The sequence below is a fragment of the Scardinius erythrophthalmus genome, assembly GCF_964197995.2.
Source record: "Scardinius erythrophthalmus genome assembly, chromosome: 23".
NCBI classification, from domain to species: domain Eukaryota; kingdom Metazoa; phylum Chordata; class Actinopteri; order Cypriniformes; family Leuciscidae; genus Scardinius; species Scardinius erythrophthalmus.
In genome coordinates this window covers 27327503-27339085 of record NC_138243.1, presented here as the reverse complement: position 1 = coordinate 27339085, position 11583 = coordinate 27327503, and the positions used below count along the sequence as shown (strand labels likewise).

The 11583-nt window shown below is 34.8% G+C and overlaps 1 protein-coding gene across 2 annotated transcripts; it reads right to left on the bottom strand.

The window, feature by feature from the left end:
- Positions 1 to 305: 305 nt before the first annotated feature.
- Positions 306 to 9954, bottom strand: sec14l7 (SEC14-like lipid binding 7). 2 transcript variants are annotated; one of them, XM_081354156.1, is made up of 12 exons: positions 9878 to 9954; positions 9168 to 9243; positions 8409 to 8452; positions 7471 to 7533; positions 7201 to 7389; positions 5224 to 5319; positions 3896 to 3956; positions 3723 to 3806; positions 3494 to 3600; positions 2871 to 3010; positions 1451 to 1620; positions 306 to 1320 (listed from the first exon to the last, which is right to left on the bottom strand). In XM_081354156.1, exons 1-12 carry the CDS (start codon positions 9929 to 9931, stop codon positions 1217 to 1219), a joined length of 1188 nt encoding a protein of 395 aa, XP_081210282.1. In that variant the 5' UTR covers positions 9932 to 9954; the 3' UTR covers positions 306 to 1216. The 2 variants fall into 2 exon arrangements, with proteins under 2 accessions (XP_081210282.1, XP_081210283.1); XM_081354157.1 differs by lacking the exon at positions 5224 to 5319 and having other exon boundaries at positions 663 to 1320.
- Positions 9955 to 11583: the final 1629 nt, after the last annotated feature.

The window sequence follows — 11583 nt, the reverse complement described above, 5'->3', positions numbered from 1 at the left end:
ACTTTAGATGCAAAAGCCTCTAAGTCCGTCTAAAGTTTTTGTTTAACATTAACATTTTTTATCAGGCTCCTATGTATAGGTTTCTACCCAAGTACCGGCATTTCTGAATGGGCTGAGGCTAGGATTTAGTGAGTTTGAAGTGAAAGTATTTGATGAGCGTATATACTATGTGTAGAGGGAATTCACTCAATATTAATATCTCATTATTGACAGAGGTGGCTTTTAGAGGCTGTTGCATCGGAGGTCTTCATATATGCCACAGTGTTGTGTTATGTAGGCTAATAGCACGAGCCTAGTGTCCTCTTCACCATACACAGTGATGAATTTAATCACAAAATCAATTGGTATCAAATACATTTCAAATAAAGAAGATAATTTTTGCAGTATTTAGATGCACATTTTCCCTCAATGTCCGTTACTGTAACGCTTATCAGTAAGGAAGTAGCTACAATAAATAACATATAAATACTATAATTTGAATAATATATTGTTCTTGTATTACAGTAATAAAAAAATAAATTAATCAACGACAATGGTCTGCCGTACTGTACGTGGCTTTGTTGTTTGTGGATGCGTGTGTCTATTGACTACATCTCATCCAGATGAATCTGTGCAGAATGTGATACAAGTGCGTCCTCTAGTGTTACAGATAAACATAGACTCATCAACATCGTGTGTTTTATTCTCATTTTAGTGCATAATCATGTGCACATTTAAAATATAGCCTAGATTATACAAGAGGTTGCTATTACTACATTTAACAAGGATTATTACAATCCTCCTATAATAGTATTTAATGCTGACATGAGTTCAATTTTATGATAATTGCTGTGATTCGATGCAATTCAGTGACATATTCATTGAGACATAATCTCATTAGGCCATAATTATAATTATTTCACATAAAGAAAGGAAGTTCTCTATACTGACCGAATAGTCCCCATCAGTCTTTATCTGCTTCCATTTGTCATACACAATTGTAATTCAAATATCGGAAACAGTTCATTCAACATCTTTTCAGGAACGGTCTGTGTGCAATCGCTTTTCATAATTATCTATAATAATACTCATTTTATAAAATTATCTATAAACTGTGAAATTAAAAACGCTAATGTAGTACTTCTAATTTCCTGTGGTCAATGAGATCCACACATTGTAGCCTAGCAGTGACGTAATCTTATTTAATGCTGGATATATGTCTGATTCCAGTCTGGCTTTATGCCTGTTTCCCTGTGTGTTCCTCAGGTAGAAGCACATCCACGGTGAAGCTGACCTTCTTTGAATGGATCACACTGTAAGTGTTGTCAAATCGAACCACATCTATAGAGAGAAAAGGATTGTTTTAAGCATACAGCACAACTTGTGGGCAAATTCATGCTTTTATTAGGCTATCATTCAATTGCTCAGAATAGCACCAAGAACTTAAATGTAAAATTCAAAACAAACATACAGATGCCTGGTTCTTCACAGGTGTAGGATCCATCCTCCGGGACTAGATGGGCATTGTAACGTTCGGTAGGCAGTATTTCCAGCATGGCTTCCACTTTATTTGTTTCATTCCCTTTTGTCTTCAGGTAAATTCCAAAACCGATATCAGACCCTTCGCTTGCAAACTGCCATCTAGATTGAGAAAAAACAATGATGACTACTGGTTATGGTCAGAATGGAATAGTAGCATCATCTATATGGAGTATATTGCATGCTATCGCTCTTAAAACAAATTACAAAGGGGGGTTTTCACAGCGATGCCATGGAAGAACCATTTTAGGTTTCCCTATAGAACCTTTCAGTTAACAGTTCTTAAAAGAACCAAAATCTAAAGAACCTTTTTCCACTATAACGAACCCTTTGTGGAATGCAAAGGTTCCATGGATGTTAAAGGTACACTATGTAACTTTTGGCCCTCTAGTGGTAAAAAAACAAAACTGCATGCATTTTGCGGAAGAACATTGGTTTGGTTGTGCTTCGCCTACGTGACATTAAAGGCCCGTTCACATCAAGGACGATAACTATAAAGATAACGATAAAGATATAATTCTAAAAATCGTTCTCCATATTAAAGAATAACAGAGTTCACACCACAACTATAACGATAAAGATATGAGGAACGATATCGTTGGGATCACTTTCAGAACGATTTTTTTCCAGCTGTCAAACGATAAAACACTGACAGCCAATCAGAATCCATTCTAGCAGGTCATCCATTTTCGCTACTTTGAAACCGCAGCGCGGGCGCGCGCGTGCTTAGAATAAAAAGACCGTTATCGGTCGTTGGTGTGGACGCATATATAGTTATCTTTATCTTTATAGTTATCGTGCTTGGTGTGAACGGGCCTTAACACCCGCCAACCCGTGGGTGTATTTCAGCAGTGGTGTGTAACGCAGTCACTCCTAATAGCCACTTTGGCAGGTTGAATTATCTACAATATATACATTTTTCAATTGTAGTCTTTTAAAAAGGAATCTGAAATAATAAATTAAGTGTTGCCAAAAATATAGATTTTTCGATAGATATCGATACTAAAATATCTAAAACGCTTCCCATACTCATTACTATCAGCGCCTTTTCTCTCTCTTATCTCTCCGACAGCGAGAGACACACAAACCCGCCTCTCCTCACTCAATCGATTAATTTGCTCTGGATGAATATTGTTGGTGCTACAGGGCTTGAATTTCGGCATGGGATTGTGTGTATTGCGTATAATTTTACTCATTCCCGCAGATTTTGTGCTCACACCCAAAATGCGCTTACATAAAGCAAAAAATTCACATTTTTTCATAGCAAAATCGCGTTCTGTGTGAACCAGCCCTAAGAGTATATTGTGCAAAACAGCCATGCATAACTATTAGCACTGAAAAATGGTACTTACCGTAGCAAGCAGTTTGGAAAGAGCACCTCATAATCTAGCTGGTATGAAGAGCCACGGCTAATGGTGACGCACTGGTCATACTGCACTTTGACAGAGTCTCGTACATAGTAGGACTTTGGCACTACACCACCATAATGTAACTGGGAGGAAGAGTCAAATGGGTAAAGACAACTAAATATTGGTGTACAGTACCATTCAATCAGTAAGATTTTTAATGTTTCTTATGCTTGCCAAGGCTGCATTTATTTGATCAAAAATATAGTAAAAACAGTAATATTGTGAAATATTATCACGATTTTAAATAACTGTTTGCTATTCGAATATATTTTAAAACTTAATTTATTCCTGTGATGCAAAGCTGAATTTTCAGTATCATTATTCCATTGTTCAGTGTCACATGATCCTTATTAGAAATCATTATAATATGCTAATTTGCTCAAGAAAATATTCTTATGATTATCAATGTTGAAAAAAGACCAGCATTTGTTTGAAATAGAAATATTTTGTAACAATATTTACTGTCAATTTTGGGCAATTGAATGCATCCCTGATGCTGAATAAAAGTATTAATTTCTTTCAAAACGGAAGTGTATGTGAATCTCCTGTTGGCTCGTAAATCTCACCATGGTCTTACAGAGAGGGTCTCCATCAGGATCAGTCATGGAGCCTCCATAAGCCACAGGTAACTGATCTGCATCCACATAGTTCCTCAACACCTCTTTCCAGTTGGCTGGAAGATGGAGATCAAAAGAGAAATTCCCATTCGTGAGGTGTCAGGATGAGTAACACACCGCAGTAAATCATAATCATGATGTTTGCCTTAACAAACAGTACTATAGTTAGACAGCTTACAACCCAGCACAGCAATCTTCTGCCTTGTTTCCTCACGCAAGAAGTGTTTGACCAAGTTGTATGCAATAGGGAAGAGTTTTGGGGCTGTAGAAAGGAGAATTAAAGCATTAAAATATTTCAAAACTGTTTAACAGCATCAGTGATGTGATTTTACTGGTGTAACAATGACTCACCTTTGATTAAAAGCACCTTTTTTAGGCTCTCAGGATAATTCTCTTCATGCATAGTCAGAATCTGCAATCAGAAAAGGCAAAAGTAATATACCGGTATCACAATATTACCGTTTTAGCTTGACAACAAGTGTGGAAACAGATTATTAACATGTCAAGATGGATCTTGAGGGAAGATGTATTATTTAATTAGTCACATTTGTCAAATGATGACAGAATTGTTGTTTTTGGGTGAACTATCCCTTTAACGCTGCGATGAAGTGTGCAACATACCACACTTTGTCTTTTCTGTTAATAAAGTGCATCATCCACTTATTTAAAGTACTCTTTCTTTTTCAGTGTGAACACACTACTTGCACTATTTATACTACAAAACGGCATAGAATAGTGCATAAGTACGCGGATTGGGACCTATGATTGGGACGCACTTTATGTTTCCGAGCATGTGTGCTAACTGCTAAGCCACACTGATAAAAAATGATTTTGTGGTGAAGTAAATACTACAGAAAAATACAATGCAATTTACATGAAAAAGTTAGTTATAAATTCTATATTAGTACTCAATTCAAGCGCGTAGAAATGAAAGTGTAAATATCAACTTTACAAAATTAAGTAAAATTACTCAACTTTTCTGATACTGGTGTTCCCATCATGCACTGGGCCTTGAATAATTAATGAGGCTGATTTTTCACTTTTCCAGCTGTATTTACACTGTTTTATCATTGTTTTTGTTGTTAGGATTAGTAACGTGCCATTTTGTGACATTTGGAGTTCATTTTCCACTCAAAATGACACATTCAAACACAAAAACGATCCATCAAATGTTACCGTCATTGTGTATTGTCTACCAAGTATTGAGGTCTCTGCATTCACATAATGTATAACTTCTTAAATGTAGAATGTCTATTGTATTAATTACTTAGATGTTTCTAAGTAAAACATATACTTTAAAAGTGTGGTTTATTCAATATTATATTTTATGAGTTAAATGTATTGCAAAGGGAATTTCAACTAAATAGATATTACTCAACCTTTTACTAGCCAAGTTAATTAAAATGACTTATTTACTTTGATGCTTTCACTTAACTTAATTAAGTAGAGTTTACTTAATTTCATGTGAAATTTACTTAAAAAATATTCGTGCAAAAACTTGCCAAAAAAAATTAAGTTTTTTTTTCTCTCAACCTTTTCAAAAAAAAAAAAAAAAAAAAGTAATTTTTTTTTTGGTGCACAGTGATAAACAAACAATTCTATATAGAAATGTTATAAGTTTGTGTCTTATTATTGGGCTTCAGAATGACCAAGCTCAACTGAAAGCATCGTGTTCCTACCTCACCGTACAACTCAACAGCTGGCTTCCAGAGGTGTTTCATGCCAAGCCCTTCACAGTCATAAATGATGGTGATTGAATCAATGTGCTTGTCAAGCTGATGAATAAAATCACCCAAAAACAACAGTAAACAATCACAAACACCAACACTGCGGCAAATTAATGTGAACGTTCAGATAATAAAATATCTGACATCAGATATTAATGTCACAGTTTTTGCACAGCAAAAAAATAGATTTTTGTTTTCTTTTTCAGTACAAATATCTAAACATTCTTAAAGGGTTAGTTCACCCAAAAATGAAACTTCTGTCAGTAATTACTCTCCCTCATGTTGTTCCAACCCCGTAAGACTTTCGTTCATCTTCGGAAAACAAATTAAGATATTTTTGATGAAATCTGAGAGCTGGATCACTCCTCCAGCAGGCTTATGGACACCTTAACTTGCTGGCCCAGAAAATGTATTAAAGACATTGTTAATATAGTCCAAGTGACTCCAGTGGCTCAATCTTAAGTTTATAAAGCGACAAGAATACTTTTTGTGCGCAAAAACAAACAAAAATAACGACTTTATTCCACTTTTCATTTCCTTCTCTCTGGACCTCGAGTCTTTTTACGTAGTGTAATAGCGTAGCGCGTCTGTGTTGCACGTCACACGTAGGCTCACTATTGGGCGACTCTGGTCATGTGTCACACGTGGTGTCGTGCAACACAGACCCGCTACGCTATTACACTACGTAAAAAAAATCGAGGTCCAGAGAGAAGGAAAGGAAAAGTGGAATAAAGTCGTTATTTTTGTTTGTTTTTGCGACCAAAAAGTATTCTCGTCGCTTTATAAACTTAAGATTGAGCCACTGGAGTCACTTGGACTATATTAACAATGTCTTTAATACATTTTCTGGGCCAGCAAGTTAAGGTGTCCATAAGCCTGCAGGAGGAGTGATCCAGCTCTCAGATTTCATCAAAAATATCTTAATTTGTGTTCTGAAGATGAACGAAAGTCTTACGGGGTTGGAACAACATGAGGGAGAGTAATTACTGACAGAAGTTTCATTTTTGGGTGAACTAACCCTTTAAATCAAGATAGATTTACCAGAGAAGCAAAATGACAGATAATGAGTATTGCTTTCTGAATTAAAAAAAAAAAAAATTAAACGAGTTTATGCTTAAAACAAGAAAAAAAAAATCTTCCAAATTAGGTCAGAAAAATAATCAAGTTTATTAAGTTTATTTTTCTCACCTCACTGTAAAAAAACAATTTCATGATTAATCACAACATTTTTATGTGGTTCAGATAACGTAATATTTTGAGTTTCCAATCTCCTTGGTTGTATTAACTCAAATTTTTTAATTTTGATGAACTCAAAATTTTAAGGCAACCAGGTTACTTGAAATAAATGTCTCGTTAGTTTAATTTAGTTAATGTTGCTTCTGTCTATGTGCAATCATTCTTGGGCTCTTGGGATTCCAATGGAGTCTTGTTGCATTTATTTACTTTTCTCACACAACTGAGACTCCTGTGTATAATAACATCCCAGCATAGCCAAAAGAATAGTGAGGGATGAATCACTGTGGACGGCATCTAGCTGAGATTCTTCTGAATTTTGCTAATGCACCATCTGGCCCTCACCATCACTCACATGGTTTTGTTTTAAGGAAAAAAATACTATGGAAGTCAATGAGTGCTGCCATCTGTCTGGTTACCAACAATCTTTAAAATATCTTCTTTCGTGTTCAACAGAAGAAAGAAACTCATACAGGTTTGGAACAACTTGTGAGTGAGTAAATGATGAACTATCTCTTTAACAGAAATGATCCAAGATGTCGACCATTGACAGATATTTTGTTTTAAGCATAAAAACACTTAAATTTTGCTTCTCAAGTAAGTGTATCTTGATTTAAGAATATTTCGATATTTGAACTTTTTTCCCCAGTTTGGCATTTATTCTTAGTCATTTGGTCTTTATTTGACAGATGGTACCTTTTTAGACTGCTTCTCACACTCCTGTCGTAGAAGTTCAGCATCTCTGACTTTGGTCCTAAGGCAGTCTTGTTTGCTAGCCGACAGTAAGAGGCCTTTCGGATCAAGAGGCCCGATGATATCGTACCAGATTGGACTTCCTTCACGATCATAGCCACACATTCCCCCGGCCACATAGCGCTCGATGACCTGGACAGAGAACAATATATGTGTGTGTTATAGCAGGGCATTTTCCATTCTAAATGTGTTAGTTGTACTGTACTGATATACCTCAGGCGGCCTCCAGTCGTCAATGATCGTGTCTACTTTCATATGCTTGCGAAACTCCAGATGCTGGAATACAAAGTGATTTGTGTAAGCCAAATGAGAAAAACTTTATAGAATTCTGGGGTTTAATTTAGTTCCTCTAATTTATTTTTCAAAGTGGCCTCCATTTTGTCATCATTTACTCACCCTCAAGTTTTTCCAAACCTGTATGAATTTCTGGTAACACTTTAGTTTAGGGTCCAATTCTCACTATTAACTAGTTGCTTATTAGCATGCATATTACTATGATATTGGCTGTTTATTAGTACTTTTAAAGCACAAATGAATGGATTATTCTGCATGAACATATTCTACATCCCTTAACCCACCCAATACCTAAACTTAACAACTACCTTACTAACTATTAATTAACAGTAGTTAGGAGTTTATTGAGGCCAACGTTGTAGTTAATAGTTAGTTAATAGTGAGAATTGGACCCTAAAGTGAGACTGTATTTCTTTCTTCTGCTGAACACAAAAGAAGATATTTTGAAGAATGTCTTCTCTACAAGTGAAGATTTTGTGAATATTACTAAGTGATATTATAGCTGTTTTCTTTTTTTGATATATTTTCAAGTTTCATTTATTCCTGTGAGGATTTTTAGCAGCAGTGTCACATGATCCTTCAGAAATCATTCTAATATGCTGATTTGCAGCATTATTTATTATTATTATCAATGTTGAAAAGAACAGACTGGTAATTTTACTTAGAATTTCAATGAAATGTTTGGGGTCAGTATGATTTTTTTTTAAAGAAATGAATAGGCCTACATTTATTAAGCAGGGGTACATTAAATTGGCCAAAAGTGTCAATAAAAGATATTTATGGTATACTATTACAAAAGATGTATACTGTATATCCAAACAGACAGATTATGAGTTAAGAGGTGTTTGTGATATTACCTTTCTAAGCATTGCCTCAGCCTTTGGGACATTGAAGCTTCTAGCTGCAAACAAGATATAAGACCAAACTTTAAAATCTAGGTATGCTGCATTATTCTACAGTCTTGATTTACTTTGTAAGAAAATGCGAGAGAGAGAGAGAGAGAGAGAGAGAGAGAGAGAGAGAGAGAGATACAGTACATGCCAGACTACTATTGCTCTTTCCTAGATGAGGACTGTAGAATATTATACAATAATGTAGGCAAATGAGAGCAAATAATTCTGCAACGGTCAAAAATCACAGGTAAAGAGAGATACATATTGACACATACATTCACAAGAATGTAACCTTGAACCTCTCACTCAAAAAAAAAAAAAGTCAGCAGATGGTTTTGGGATGTTCTATCTCAACAGAAAATATTGATTTCTAGATAAAACTGGTTAAGATAAAGCAATCGGTAAAGACAAACTACATAAATCTTAGAAATAACTCTGTGTTTTTTTCATGGAAGAGTACTTGCATATATCGTCCTCCATATAATCACAAGTGTTTTCTGAAGATTATTGTTGATCTGGCATTCTGTTAATCAACACACAGGTTCATGAGGTCATAAGGTCATCCGATATGACCACGCAGTCAGAGATCATTTAGTTAAAAGCAGGTCTCCGCTATATTCATATTAAAGTTCACCTGAAATCAAACTCCCAGAAAAGTAAATGTTACGAGAACCATGTTGTTTGCGTTATTAAATCTTGATTAAAAAAGAAATCTGTCCTCACCTCTTAGCCACCGGAGAAGGTAATGGTCGGTTTGATTGGACAGTTGATCCAACACATCTGCTATTTTCTCCCGAAACTGACCAAACAAATGACATTTAAATATAATAACATTTCTTTGACTTGCAGTGTTAACTCTGAAGATTAGTTTTGTATGCTGCATAAAATTTTTATATAATGATAACACTACTGTTCAAAGGTTTGGGGTCGGTAAGATTTTCTCACCAAGGTTGCGTTTATTTGATCCAGTGAAAACAGTTATATTGCGAATGCGAAACATCATTACAATTAAAAATTGTTGTAATATTACTGTAATATTGTAATAATGCACCTTAAAATGTAATGTATTCCTGTGATCAAAGCTGAATTTTCAGCATCATTACTCCAGTCTTTAGTGTCACATGATGATTTGCTGCTCAAGAAACATTTATCATTATTATTAATGTTAAAAACAGTGGTGCTGCTTAATATTTGTGTGAAAACTGTGATACCTTTTTTTCAGGATTCTTTGATGAAGAAAAAGTACTTTTAAAGAAATCTTACTAGCCCCACACTTTTGAACGGTAGTGTATCATAGATTATAGGCTATTAAATCTGACATGGTGCATGTGTTTTAAACGAAACTATGACTGACACTCAAAATACTAAGTGAAAATATCTTGAAATTCAGGAATACATTTTTTAAAACAAATAGATTTTGTGCATTTACTTGCCTGTGCTAAAGCCTCGGTTTGTTTGGGACTGAGGTCTCCTACTCGTCCGCTCATGTTGTCAGCATCAATAGCGCTCGTGCACTGAGTTCTCGAGCTCGTGCACCTGTAATTTATACCCGGTCACGAGAGGCGCGCGTCGCTAAGGTAATGAATGCAAGGTGCATTGTCATTCTGAAACAATCCATAGAAACAAATCCTTTGATATTACTCTGCAATCAAACACTACAGCCAGCAGTTGATTCAACAGACAGACTGATTTCAAACAGAAAATTATAAGTTCCTCCTTTGAATATCTATTTAATTCCCTCAAAGATAATCAAATACACTTATTTTATGTGTTCTAAAAGGCTACTAGTTATTTATAAACATGTCTATTTGGAAGTAGGGCCTACTGGGTAAGTGTATGTAGGCTATTGTCTTTTCAGAATTACAAGAGAAATGGACTGTGATCACCAAACAAAGAATTGATGACCAAGCAAGGCTGAGAAAATAGAAAAACAAACAGACAGACATCACAATCCATTTAAGCTAATTATTTAGATTTAAAACGCTTTATCACAACGGAAATTCCCGTTATTATATTTAAATATTTGAGGTGTGTGGACCAATAATAATCTTCCAACACGTGATTGACATCCATATAATTATTTTCAGAATTGATCCAATAACCGAGAAGGTGGGCGGGGTCATTAAAAAAAAAAAAAAAAAAAACGGCATCCAAATCAGAATTATTATTAGGCTATCAATTTTCTTTCTACTATAGTATTTACGTATTTACATTAAACCACCTTAATTTGTCAGTATTCGAAAAAGTTAAACCAACGCTCTTTCTTCTTTTCAGATTTATAAGCTTCACTTTAATCAATCATATAATGCGTAATGATCAAATTAAACGATCAATGATTAAACGAGTAAGGCAAAAAACAAAACAAACAAAAAAAAAAAACCTTTTTGACTTTGTAATTAAAGGTACCGTATGTAGGATTGTGGACAAAACTGGTACTGCAATCACTTTAAAAATACTGTAGAGCCGTGTATCCCCTCCCCCTCCCCCCTGACTCGAGGTTGCCAGATAAGCTGCAGGATTCAGCAGAAACGTAGGCTGCTTCAATGAGCTTCCAATGGCAAGTGATGACGAGACGTACACAGTAAGTTTTTTTTTTCTGCTAATTGTGTTTATGCTTTATGAGAGATATTTTGATGAGTAATTACTTATTTTAAAAAATTACTAATTGTTGAGGTGCTGGGGCCATAATAGCTGAAGAGATAAGCGTTTTTGATTTGATATTTAATTTGATTTGATTTCTTTATTTTGAACATATAAATACAATTACAATTCAAAAAAAATCTGAGAAAAAAAAAGGATAATAGTAAAAGAAAACAAAAAAACATATAGACTTAAACAACAAAATAATACTTCCTTAATTTTCAATACGAAAAAAAACCCTTGATTTACAAGTGCTAAAGTTTTTGTCATATTATAGGCTAAAAACAGAATAAACATTTGCAACAGAAATTATAACACGGGACAAATTCAATATCACCAATGGCTATCACAGGGTTGTTTTCAGTCCCATCAGAAAATATTGTTAGAGTAACTAAATTACATTAGCAATGGTCATACAGGTCAACTTGCAGCATGTGTAACTTAGTCCACGATATACGTGAAGAACGAATGACGAATATTTTTTTCTGAGGTAAAGTTA

What these genes read in the sequence shown, in the direction of transcription:
- sec14l7 (XM_081354156.1), bottom strand. Translation starts at nt 9,931, where the DNA reads ATGAGCGGACGAGTAGGAGACCTCAGTCCCAAACAAACCGAGGCTTTA. An exon ending in GAAGATTGCTGTGCTGGGTT is followed by an intron (nt 3,601 to 3,722) that starts GTAAGCTGTCTA and finishes TCCATCTTCCAG; the next exon opens with CCAACTGGAAAGAGGTGTTG. An exon ending in CTGTGAAGAACCAGGCATCT is followed by an intron (nt 1,321 to 1,450) that starts GTATGTTTGTTT and finishes TTCTCTCTATAG; the next exon opens with ATGTGGTTCGATTTGACAAC.